Source organism: Brachypodium distachyon, chromosome 3 (genome assembly GCF_000005505.3).
Source record: "Brachypodium distachyon strain Bd21 chromosome 3, Brachypodium_distachyon_v3.0, whole genome shotgun sequence".
Taxonomy (NCBI): Eukaryota; Viridiplantae; Streptophyta; class Magnoliopsida; order Poales; family Poaceae; genus Brachypodium; species Brachypodium distachyon.
Window position 1 is genome coordinate 13,085,978 of NC_016133.3, and position 13,589 is coordinate 13,099,566.

Consider the following 13,589-nt stretch of genomic DNA (forward strand, 5'->3'; position numbering starts at 1 on the left):
TACCACTATTAATCAAGAAAAGAAATCTGAGTGTGTTGAATAATGTTTGAAAATAATCGTTGGATCGACGGTGATCAATAGCAAAACAGCATTTCCCCATCTACAGTTTTTTCCATGTTAAGCAGCCGGCCGAACGCATCGGCGGCTGATGAACGGCTGATACGGGTATCGGGTGCATCGTCCAGACCCGAATTTGACGAACGAGCTGACCATTGACCAATTAAGCTGGAGCCTAGTAGCAAAACGACCTTCCTCGCAAAGTTACTACAGAGATTCCGTCCGCGCGCCCAAAGGCCGGGGACTCATCCAACGCCCAATTCGCCACGCCGCTTCCCGGCCTATAAATAGCCCTCCACGAACTACAAACTCCTCACCAAACCACCAAAGCTAGCAATTGCCAATTCACTAGCTCCAGCTCTCTCCTCTGCCTTGCCTTAGCTAGCTAGCTCATCAACTAGCTTCGTCTTCCTCATCCTCTCCGGCCAACGCTAAGACAAGCTTCCTGCTAGCTCCTACGTGCTAGCTAGCTAAACCTGCAAAGGAGACATGGGCAGCATCGACACCAACCCCACGGCCTTCTCCGCCTTCCCCGACGACGACAAGCCGTTCCAGCCGCTCAACACCGACGATGTCCGGGCTTATCTCCACAAGGCCGTGGACTTCATCTCTGATTACTACACCAACGTCGAGTCCATGCCTGTCCTCCCCAACGTCAAGCCGGGGTACCTCCAGGACCAGCTCAGCGCATCTCCGCCGACATACTCGGCTCCCTTTGATGTCACCATGAAGGAGATCCGCAACTCCGTTGTCCCCGGCATGACCCACTGGGCCAGCCCCAACTTCTTCGCCTTCTTTCCGTCGACGAACAGCGCCGCCGCCATCGCCGGTGACCTCATCGCCTCTGCGATGAACACTGTGGGATTCACGTGGCAGGCCGCCCCTGCCGCTACCGAGATGGAGGTTCTCGCGCTCGACTGGCTCGCGCAGCTCCTCCGCCTGCCGACGACCTTCATGAACCGCACGAGCTCCGGTCGTGGAACCGGTGGTGGCGTCATTCTTGGCACCACCAGCGAGGCCATGCTCGTCACGCTTGTCGCTGCCCGTGATGCCGCTCTACGCCGGAGCGGTTCGATTGGTGTGTCTGGCCTGCCTAAATTGGCGGTCTACGCCGCCGACCAGACCCACTCCACTTTCTTCAAGGCGTGCCGTCTCGCCGGTTTCGACCCCGCCAACATCCGCTCCATCCGCACCGGGCCAGAGACCGACTATGGCCTCGACCCGGTGAGGCTTCTTGAGGTCATGCAGGCCGATGTCGATGCTGGTCTCGTGCCAACATATGTTTGTGCCACCGTCGGCACCACCTCCTCCAACGCCGTCGACCCCGTGGGCGCCGTTGCCGATGTTGCCGCCATGTTCAACGCGTGGGTCCATGTTGATGCTGCCTACGCTGGCAGCGCGTGCATCTGCCCGGAGTTCAGGCATCATCTCGATGGCGTGGAGCGTGTGGACTCGATCAGCATGAGCCCACACAAGTGGCTGATGACTTGTCTAGACTGCACATGCCTCTATGTCCGTGATGCTCACCGACTGAGTGACGCGCTGGAGACGAACCCCGAGTACCTCAAGAATGATGTCACGGACTCTGGGGAGGTCACGGACCTCAAGGACATGCAGGTCGGTGTGGGACGACGCTTCCGTGGTCTCAAGCTCTGGATGGTGATGCGCACCTATGGCACCGCGAAGCTCCAGGAACACATCCGCAGCGACGTCGCCATGGCCAAGATGTTCGAGGACCTCGTCCGTGATGACGACCGGTTCGAGATCGTCGTGCCGAGGAACTTTGCTCTCGTGTGCTTCAGGATCAAGACGAACGGAAGCATGACGGAGGAGGAAGCTGACGAGGCCAACCGTGTGCTCATGGAGAACCTGAACAAGACCGGCAAGGCATACCTTGCCCACACTGTGGTCGGCGACAGGTTTGTGCTCCGGTTTGCGGTGGGGTCATCGCTGCAGGAGGAGAGGCACGTGAGGAGTGCATGGGAGCTCATCAAGAAGACAACCAGCGAGATGATGGATTAGGTGGATCGAGGGGTCTATAGAGTATAGAAACGATATTCCAAAAAAATCACACAAATACACACCCTGCATTTAGGGTACACAAGTTTTTTTTTTGGGCGTGAGCCCATATTCATTTTGTGAGATATACAGGGCTCGTTTATGCCAGAAATATTGATTTGATAATAAAAGAATTCTATTTATATGAACGCGAGATGTGGATTCATTAATTTTTTTCAAGTTGTGCGCACTACGTACCGGGTACATGAATATCTATGTGAGTTGAAAAGTCAAACTAGTTATTAATTAGCTGCGGTTAACAAGAATTAGCTAGTCTCCGTGGCAGTGCAACACTGTTCTGTACGCGTACGTTTATGTAATTGTAAATTATTCAACTTAGCCAACGCGGTTGGAGCAGTTGCATCTACACCAACATATATACATACATAAATCGCCAATTGCCAAGTGATGATCTTTCTCTAATTAACACACGTACGTAAACACGCATGCATACGTTACGTACGTAACTGCGTATGGATGACATGCATAGCTAAAGTAAACGACCTATTTTTTTATTCCATCGAAGAATTAATAATATATCTAGCTTACCTACCTTGCTTAAACAATTAATAAATCGTGCGGCTCCGGTTCTACGCGTGCACATAATTAGTTGAACACCCCTGTAAAAGCGTGCTTAAACAATTCCGACACGATTTGGCTCTGTTTGATACAAAGTTTTTTTTAAACCATGGTATTTCAAAACTACAATATTATTTACCTTGGGCAGAGAATACTGCAGTTTCTAAAAAATCAAGTTTATCTCAGTTTTAACAAAACCACACAAGCGGTGCTATTTTTACCGCATATTCTAGCTAGCTAGTTCTGTTGGCACAACCTGTAGCGGCAGCAGGCGGCGCGGCGGCCAGCGGCACGACGACCCGCAGCAGGGCGCGGCAACCTGCAGCGACGCGTCACGAAGGTCGGCAGTGGGGGCGGCCTGCAGGGGCGGCGGCACGGCGACCCGCAGCTGGTGGGGGCACCTGCAGCGACGGCGGTGCGACAGCCGGCAGCTCGGGGCAGCCTGCAGTGACGGCGACACGGTGACCCGCAGCGGGTGGCCGCACCTGCAGCGTCGGCGGCGCGATAGCCGGCAGCAGTGGCGGCCTGCAGCAGAGGGCGGTAGCGGGAGGCGGCACGGGGACCTGCAGCGGGGACGGCAACCTCCAGCTGTAGCGGCGGCACGCGTCCCTCTGCAGCCACGGTGACCTCCTGCAGCGGCGGTGGCGCAGAGGCGGCCAGCAGCGGCGGCACCGTGACCCGCTCCGGACCTAAATTCCTCGCGGCCGCTGCCTCCCGAATCAAGCTCCAATGGTGTCGTCTTCTGCCTCCCTCCGCTCCAATCTCGTGTGCCCCTCTCCCAGCTCCTCACTCCGTTGTTCCTTGCTGATGGAGCCTGCATCGCTCGCCGCTGTCCACAGCTGCTCCAATTTCTGATCTATGGTGGCGCCCGCGACATCGACGACTATCGTGGCGGTGGCTGTTGGGTCTGCGCGCGCGTCGTGCTGGGACGCATGCGGCGTGATGGGCATGTGTCTCACCGGCCGGCAGGGGCGCTGGCGAGGGAGGCCGCGGCTTGAGGGAATTGCGAGTGACAGTAGCTGAAGACCACCGAGCGACGCAGGATCCGTTTTTCCCCGTGCTTGGTAAAAAATAAAGAGGTCCGGGGCTCTTTATTTTATACAGCGAAAATACCATAGTTTTAGCTATACTACAGTATTAAAACTACAGTTTTTTGTTGTACCCAAACACCTCAAAGTATTTGAAACCAGAGTAATTTTAAAAACTGTGGTATTCACACAAAACTCCAAAAATACTGAGCTATCAAACACAGCACTTACATTTTTTTCAGGACACGTGGTGTTGTCTATGGACGTCTATTTTCGACGCAACCCTAGAGTCCGTCAGGAGTGTTTAGAACAGTGCTGTCAAGGCAAACATTTCGTTTTGAACTTTGTCAGAAAACAAATTAAGTTTAAGTAAAGAATCAATGTCGCCCGATCTTCACCTTTTTTTATATTAATTTGTTTGTAACATCAAGGGTGATATCATTTTTTACTGTCAATTAATTGCAAAATTAAATAAGATGTATCGAACGAGATATCATGCATGCATGGTCGTTCAGCCCGTAATCCATCCCCAGCTGATTGATTCAACGGAATAAAAAGTCAGCGGTTCATCGTGTAAAGAGCATGCATGCAGGATTTCGCACCTAATTATCCCACACAAATCTAGACACTTGGTCAACATTTTTTTAGACAGCACTTTAGGTCAACATGAAACATGGAAATCAATTGTGTCCGCGGTGACTCTGACGACTTGACTGGAACCAACACGCACTCGTGCGCGCGAGAAAAAGATTCTGGACTTTGGAGTCGGAGATAAATAAAATTCCACACCAACGAAAGTGCATGTGTTTCTTGTTCTCTGCCTGTTCCATGTCGTTGCCCACATGTGGGCAAGATGCCCTTTGGATAGTCCGGCAAACGCAGGCTTGCTCTATGAGACTATGACTGGGGATCTAAGGAATGTTGTTTAGTTAACCTCGAAGAACTGAATTGCCAGGCATGCCTTAATTTACATAATATTTTCAAAAAAGGGTACAACTCAGAAACCACATCCTTAACCATTTTTTAGCTAGCATTCATGCGGTGGCTCCGGTTGGACAAATGGAAGAAAATAAACTAATTAAATTTTTATCATCGAAGTACAACATATTATTATATTTAACCAGAACATGCATGTAGGAGTATGTTTGAACCGTATTAGTTTTGAAATATAAAATCAAACTACCCGAGAAGATATCTATAGATCGAGGTGAGGAAGCGTTTACTTTTGCAAGGCTTTGAAACCATGACCAATTAATGTGTGGAGATCTTTTGTGATGTTTCATTTCCAGTACTATTTCCAGTATGTATGATTATATATTTATATGTGGACCAGTTTCCACTTTGAGCAATTTTGATGATAAGATCAGTACAGTATGCATCATCTTCTCACAAAATTAACATGCATGCATAAATATGAAAGCAACATGCACCGACGTCTTAGTCCAAAATTGATGTGCGCCACTGAGCTGAATTTAACACGGAGGTAAAAAAAAAAAGAAAAACATGCGTGCGTGCATGATAAGCGTGGCATATATGGCGCACCTTAGTTAATTTGCACATATACACATCGTGCAGGCAGGATTGCCGGTCAAGGTCAACAAGGGATGGATACATGCTGCTGACATGCATGCATGCATGCAGGTTATCCACAGACGTATGCATGTATAGACTTCAGACGTGTCTCATTCTCATGTGCAGCGGATTGACGACACTACGTACGCTGTCGTCTAGCTTGCGAATAATTGAAGTGTCTCACACCCGTGTTCCACGGCATGCATGCAGCTACCGTGCATACACACGCCCCGACACGTTTTATAAGCTTCTATATAACAAAATGACCAATATCACACAGAAATTGAGTAAGCACGTACGTACATACGTACGCGTGATTTTGTTTTCGGCCAGCCTGATCGTCAAGCTTGCCGACTACAGTAATACGGCGCCGCGTACGGCTCTTTCCGTCCCATATTAACTGTCGAAATATTACATGTATCTAGATGTTTTTTAGCTATAGATAAATCCATGTTTGGGAAAAGAGGAAGTATTTGACTAAGATATTTATTGCAAGATTACAAAGAACGAACAAATTAACAGGATTATATCAAATTAAATAGTTAAGTCGTGTTACCACGAAATCTTCTCTGTTCGTTTGCTGCGGATGTCGCTCGTGCTGATTGCCAGATTTGGCCTGATCAAGAGACCGTGATAACCAAATTAATTAAATCGAATTCGTGCTGATGTTGATGGGGCATGCATGCTTTTTTTATATTAGTATTCATTTTCGAAAAGAAAAATATTTGTCACCAGATCAGCCTTGACGGAACTGTCACGCGGCTACAAGGGCAATTAACGATGGGATGACGTAAGAGATACTAGTATATTGGAAAGGAAGGTTATGCATGCCATGACAGTTAATTTCTATAGATATATATATAGCTTGACGCGAGTGCATGCGTGTCGCTAAATTTTCTCTGGTATACACGTGAAACGCATTTACCGATAGTGGAAACAATTTTTATATAGTGACTTGGTCAATTTAATTTCCAAGCCGTGAAAATCATTTGAAAACGAAAATGACCAAAGTGAAGTCCGTCTAAGATCGTGTGCGTGGTAGCAGTAGCACTCTATAATTTCCGTTCGATCGAAGCGTTTGTTTGTGATAAAACTTGGGATAAGTCTTGAGCGGTAACGAGTATACATACACAGAGGCGCATGCATGCACAGAGTAGAAGACGTACTGTTGGGACTTCTGACGGCCGGCTTGCATGAAGACGTGGTCAAACTGTACAAGTATAGCCCGTCAAAAAAATACTGTAGAAGTATTTTCTCAAAAGAAATATGAAAAGTATGATACGTTCACACAGTAGACCCAGCCGGGACTGCGCTGAACTCACTAGCTACTCCGTTGCATGTTGAATCAGTTAGTATCCAAGCACAGTACTCTTGCATGCGTTATTACTCGGAGGGAATTAATGATACACAGTCGGTCAGTGTAGTAGTCAGCAAATTTCGAGGAAAAAAACAAAAATACTTGTCAGAAAATTAAAGCCGCCGGATGCATCAATGGTTGCAGGTACGTCCAGATTTTACCTTCTACGTCCGTGTCCATTGGATGCGTATGCTTGACCGTCCAGTTGGACCTTCGTAGAACCACACAACCATGGACCCATCCAACGCCCACACCACCACGCCATTTCATTATTTCAGACCAGCTAGCTTATTAAGCTTCCTATATATACCTGCGCTCACCAAAAACCAAGCAAAGCAAACAAGCTCTATCTTAATCACATAGCTTCTTCTTCCCTCTCGGCCGGTCGATCACCAGAGCAAAATCAAACAAAGCTAGCTACCTCACGAAGCAAAGCTTCTTGCTCTGCTCCCAAGTGCTTAAGCTCGATCGACATGGGCAGCCTTGACACCACACGGCCTTCTCCGCCTTCCCCGACGACGACAAGTCGTTCCAGCCGCTCAACACCGACGATGTCCGCGCCTATCTCCACAAGGCCGTCGACTTCATCTCTGATTACTACACCAACGTCGAGTCCATGCCCGTGCTCCCCAACGTCAAGCCGGGGTACCTCCAGGACCAGCTCAGCGCCTCTCCGCCAACTTACTCGGCTCCCTTCGACGTCACCATGAAGGAGATCCGCAACTCCGTTGTCCCCGGCATGACCCACTGGCAGAGCCCAAACTTCTTCGCCTTAAGTAATGGAGGGAGTATGTCCTTTGCACGGGATACACATCGGCTATACCGAATTGACAAGATAAACAAAAATTGACAATATCAATGTTGGAACTCAGGCCTAAACTTTTGTCGCAAGCAACAACAGCAAGCTAATTGATTTCCGGCGAGACGCGTGGATAGCCAAAGGCTCCTGTCAAGCCTTGCCTTTCTCCTTTTTTTATTTTTTGGGATTGAGTTACAGGGTGCCGACTACATCCGTATTTATACACGGCCACAAGACCAAACTGAATACGACTAGAAATCTAACTCCTAAACCGACTAGAACTAGACTAGGACCAGAAAAGAACTCTATTCGGATTGATCCTACGCTTACATTCTCCCCCTAAGATCAAAACGAACTTCTACTTGATAACGTCGACGCCGATCTTCTTCCTCGTCTCTTGAAATTTCACTCTTCCAAGAGACTTCGTCAATATGTCGGCCAACTGCTCATCTGTACTGATATAATCAACATCAAGCTTGCTTTCTTCCACGCATCCTCGGATGTAATGAAATCGGGTGTCGATATGTTTACTTCTATCATGAAATACCGGATTCTTACACAGAGATATAGTGGACTTGTTGTCAATCTTCAACTCAAACTTTTCTGGTTCTCGGTTTAGTAGATCAGCAAGCAATCGCTCTAGCCACACTCCCTGGCATGCTGCGGTAGCTGATGCAATGTATTCAGCTTCACACGAGGATAGAGCCACAACCTTCTGCTTCTGTGACATCCAGCTCACAATATTTCCACCTAGGAAAAACGCCATGCCCGAAGTACTTTTACGGTCATCAACGTCGCCGGCCATATCACTGTCACTGTACCCGACTAGTTGTGTCTTCTCCTCTTTCTTCTTTGAGTAAACACACCCATAATTCAGGATTCCTTTGATATACCGCAAAATCATCTTCACCGCTGCAAAGTGTTCTGTTGTGGGGTTCTCCATGAATCGACTAACGATCCCAACTGAGTATGACAAATCTGACCTTGTATTCACCAAGTATTTCAGACTTCTCGCAATACTTCTATATTCGGTACTATCAACAGGATCTGTTTCGCTGTGTTTGCTCAATTTATGCCTTGCTTCCATCGGTGCTGAGGTAGCATTGCACTCTTCCATGCCGCACTTCTCAAGGATTTTCCTTGCATAAGCTTCTTGACACAAAGTTATTGAGTCTCCTCGCTGACATACTTCTATCCCAAGGTAGTAGCTCAACAAACCAAGGTCACTCATCTTGAAAAGATCTAACATCTGCTTCTTGAATCTTGCAACCTCCCTCTCATCTGCACCCGTGATCAACAGATTATCAACATATACTCCAACTAGGAGCCGTTCCTTCCCATCACCTCGTTTGTACATAGCATGCTCCAATGGACTCTTCTCAAATCCGAGGGCACCAGTGTAGCGTCCAGCTTGGTGTTCCATGCCCTTGGTGCTTGCCGTAGCCCGTACAATGCCTTGTGCAGTCGCAACACCTTATGTTCCGCTCCCCCTTCGACGAAACCTGGAGGTTGTTGTACATATACTTCTTCTTGTAGGTCACCGTTCAAGAACGCTGATTTCACATCCATATGATGCAGCTTCCAGGATTCTTGAGCGGCCAAAGCAATCAACAACCGTACCGATTCCATCCTTGCGACTGGAGCGAACACTTCCTCAAAGTCAACGCATTGTTGCTGCACATAGCCCTTTGCTACCAAGCGTGCTTTGTGCTTTACCACATTGCCATTGGAGTCTTTCTTCACTTTGAATACCCACTTGAGGCCTATGGGTTTATGCCCGGCAGGGAGATCAACCAAGCTCCATGTCTTGTTATCTTGGATTGACCCCATCTCCTCCTCCATAGCCTTGCGCCAACTTTCTTCCTCGCTAGCTTCTTCAAACGAGGTTGGTTCTTCGGTACTTAACAAGCACCTTTCCTTTGCTGTGCGCTTCATCTTGACCGTCTTCGTCTTGCGGATCATCTTCTTTGGAGAAGGGTACAACTCCGATAGAGGTCGAAGTCATTCGGGCGTCGGGCGGCGAGTCCGCGACCGAGTCTGCACCGGCGATCGTACCATCGTCGATGCCCTTTGAGAGGTTGCTGCCGCGGTAGAAGTTTCAGCGTCTCCGCCGGCTGCTGCATCCTCCCCTTCACTCGCTCCTGCCGCGACAGAGGGATAACATTGAAAAACGACGACAAATAATATGAGAGCTCAAGAATACATGTCCTAACAAGCCATGGGTGGGAATGCCCCCTTTGGTGAACAAATGTGACCGTGCTCTTTTTTCTACCTCCACCACGGTGCAGATTGGTGATGGTCGTAAGACGAAATTCTGGCATGACTCCTGGCTGGATGGTTTGGCTCCTAATGTCATCGCACCTACTATTTTTGCCATCACTAGGAGGAAGAACCGTTCTGTGCACGATGATATTACCGAGGGGGCTTGGGTCCCCGCTTTAAGAGCAAGATCTCCAATGCGGTTCAACTCGATGAGTTTGTCTCCCTTTGGTTGAGACTTCAAGGTGTGGTCCTGAACCCCGACCCCCTCGATTCCATCACTTGGCGTTGGACCTCACATGGCTCCTATACCTCCATCTCGGCGTACAAGGCTCAATTCCTTGGCTCCATCCATGCCCAACACGCTAACACTGTTTGGAAAGCCAAGGCCGAAAACAAGTGCAAATTCTTCGCCTGGCTTCTTGTGCAAAATAAGATCCTGACCGCCGACAATCTCGCCGTCAGGGGCTGGCCGCACACTCCTGGATCACTACTACAGAAAACCCCATCCGTGATCCCCCAAAGGTGGCGGTTAAAACGGACCAAAAAACACACTGCCACAGGAGGCCTCCCGGGGCATCCACGAGCGCCATCAGTGGCGGTGATAATCGCCGCCACTGCTGCCCCACCACCAGTGGCAGTGAATATTGTCCGGAAACAAGTCACCGCCACTGGTGATCCATCACCAGTGGCGGTGTTTCTCACCGCCACTGGTAATGGCCATGGAAACCTTAACAACCACCAGTGGCGGCCGTAAAAAATACCCGCCACTAGTAGACCACCTGATAAATGATGGTACTACTCAGTCTTAGTGACCTTCCCTGAACCCCTTAAGCACCACCCGATCACTCGTTTAGAACTCAACCGGAACGGGGAACGCACTGAGCACTGAGTAGTAACCACCGGTAGGTGGGACGGCGGAATCTTATTTATGCTGGTCGAAACTCCTCTAAACTAGCGAGGTGGGACTAAAGTTGGGGAACTGATGGGAGATCAGCAGTGGAGGGTCTAATCTTACCAGTGGTGATCTTCCAGTGGCGGTTTACTTCTCCGCCCGCCACTGGAGGCCGTCAGTGGCGGTTATTCTATTTGCCCGCCACTGGAGACCTCCCTATATATAACCCCTGTGCGAGCCCGAAGCTGTTTGAGCTTGCACGTCTGTCTTGGACCAGCTGCAGCTCTGCTTCTCACCGACGGTGAAGCCCTGCCAAAATTTGATGGCGGCGGCAGGAAGGTAGCTCTCCCCCCTTCTCCTCCCTCTTCCTCTCCCTTCTTCCTCCTCCTATTCTTCTCCAATTTTGTAAATTGGCCATTAATGGTGCCTTGGCCGCCGGCGGGAAATCCGGCCCCGATCTCTCTCCGCCGACTCTCCCAGGCTGCCCCCGCTGTCTCTGGAGCTCCCCCTCACCCTAGTGATGATCCTCCCTCTCTCTCTCGCTTTAATTTTGCTCGGATGAGCTCCCTCTCTCTCTCTAGCTCTCTCTCTCTCTGCAGCTCTCTTTCTAGCTCTCTCTCTCTCTGCGGCTCTCTCTCTATATAGCTGCTTATGGGGGAGCTTAGCCCCTGGGGGTTAGCCCTAGGGTTAAGCTTTACCTCGGGACCGGTGTACGTGCATGTTCAAACATATTAAATGTGTGTTGACACCGGCCTTCGTGCCGTGTATTTCTTATGTGATGTGTTTCCAGCCGTCGTGCCGATGTGGGTGGGGGTAATTTGTTTTTGATGCAGGCATCGAATTTCGTAGTGCAAAATGCTATTTTTTTAGCAAAGGTCATGCCGAAATTTTCCATTTTGTTCAAGCAAGCTGATTTGTTAATTTTTTTAAAAAATTGTGTTGTAGCTCGATGGGCCGTGCTTGGATGTACGAGGACAGGTTACGTGTTGAGTGGATAGAGCGGCTGAAGACTTTTGTCGATGCCGGCGTGGAAGATATGCATAGGAAAGGGGGTGATAAGATGCGTTGTCCCTATGTGAGATGTCGGAACAGCAAGCTGTACGAGGCAGAGGATGTGGAGATGCACTTGCTCATGCGGGGATTTGTGTTAGGTTATTCAAGGTGGACTTCTCACGGGGAGGATGGCATTGAAGCCAATGGCGGCATTGAGATGGAAAACATGGAGTCTGACGACCAGCCTGGTGAAGAAGCATACCGTGGCCTGGATCTAGTACAGGACGTTCCAACCGGTAGGATGGTTGAAATGCTGGACGATCAACATCTACAGAATCAGTTGGATGACCCCGAGGATGAGAGGGTGTCCCGTAAGTTCGAAAAGCTGAGGGAGGATGCCGAGACACCGTTATATGAAAATGCCGGCGTGGATAAGAGTGTGCTAGAAATAACGCTCGAGCTTTTGCGTATAAAGGCAAAATACAACATCGTGGACTCGGGATTCACGGAGATTCTGAGTTACCTACGTACGGTACTTCCTCCAGGCAACAAGTTGGCTAAGAGCACGTACGAGGCGAAGAAAGTTACATGCCCACTCGGGTTAGAGGTCATCAAATACCATGCTTGTCCGCTGGACTGCATCATATATAAGGGCGACTACAAAGACATGCACAGCTGTCCAGTATGCAAAACATCCCGATACAGGAAGAAAGACCCCAATCCTGACGGCGGCGAGGAGGGAGAATTGAAGCGTGGTGCGGCGGCAAAGACGGTCTGGTATCTCCCGTGTGGCACTAGGCTGGAGCGTTGGTTCCAGAACGAGAAGAAGGCCAGGTGGTTCATCTACCACGACACGACTCAGGCGGATATCGATCCTGAGGGCGTGTACCGCAACGATGATGGAGTCCTCAGACACCCCACAGATGTGGCTCAATGGAGGACTCTGGACGACGAATTCCCCGAGTTCAGCGCAGAGCCTAGGAACATCAGGTTCGGGATGAGTACGGACGGGATCAATCCGTTCGCAAACTTGAGCAGCAAACACAGCATATGGCCGGTGATCTTGTTCATATACAACCTCCCCCCGTGGCTTGTCATGAAGAGGAAGTACATCCACCTATCAATGCTCATACAGGGCCCTAAGCAGCCTGGAACTGATCTGAACGTGTATCTGGAACTACTGAAGGATGAGCTCAAGGAGCTTTGGGAGAAGGGCCGAAAGGTTTGGGACGCTCATAAGAAGGAGGAGTTCACCCTTCGAGCAGCTCTCCTGACATGTGGGCATGACTACTCGCGAACGGGAACTCATCATGCCAGTCAACACATGGGTACAAAGCGTGCACAAAGTGCGGGGACGAGACAGACGGGTTGTTCCTGCCAGAATCTAAAAAGATTGTGTACATGGGACACCGTAAGTGGCTGGAGATGAAGGACCCATGGAGGGATGATAAGAAAAACTTCAACGGGACGGCAGAGAGGCGGCACAAACCGAGGGAGCTGACTGGACACGAAGTATACGAAATTGTCAGGGACCTCGAAGTCGTGGCCGAGAAAGCATAGCCGGCTGCAGGTCCAGATGGTGGCGGCCTTACGTACAAGAGGAGGTCCGTGTTCTGGGACCTGCCTTACTGGAGGTTCTTACAGAGCCGTCACACCATAGACGTCATGCATGTCGAGAAGAACGTGTGCGACAGCCTGTTGGGCTTGATGATGCACCATGCGGACAAGTCAAAAGATGGACCAAAGGCACGGAAGGACCTGCAGTGGATGGGGATAAGGGAGAAGCTGTGGCCGATAGAGGAAGAGGCGCCGCAGGAACACAAGGATGGTGAACGCACGATATATATGCAATGCAAATTACAGGTGGTATAATTATTATACACCTGAAAGTACAGGTGGCATAATTTTCAGAAAGATAGAGAATATAATAAGAATATGATACTAGAGCTAAAATAATAACCAGTGGCGGGTATATGAAATACAACTGCCACT

The 13,589-nt window shown here is 49.5% G+C and overlaps 2 protein-coding genes across 2 annotated transcripts; one reads left to right on the forward strand and one right to left on the reverse strand.

Annotated features, from left to right (window-relative positions):
* The first annotated feature begins 367 nt into the window (after window positions 1-367).
* LOC100833411 (aromatic-L-amino-acid decarboxylase) lies at window positions 368-2,264 on the forward strand. The gene has a single exon (XM_003573320.4). The coding sequence runs from the start codon at window positions 547-549 to the stop codon at window positions 2,077-2,079; it is 1,533 nt and encodes a 510-aa protein (XP_003573368.1). The 5' UTR covers window positions 368-546; the 3' UTR covers window positions 2,080-2,264.
* Window positions 2,265-7,808: 5,544 nt separating this feature from the next.
* LOC106866359 (uncharacterized mitochondrial protein AtMg00810-like) lies at window positions 7,809-8,873 on the reverse strand. The gene has a single exon (XM_014900454.1). The coding sequence runs from the start codon at window positions 8,871-8,873 to the stop codon at window positions 7,809-7,811; it is 1,065 nt and encodes a 354-aa protein (XP_014755940.1).
* Between the last annotated feature and the right edge of the window lie 4,716 nt (window positions 8,874-13,589).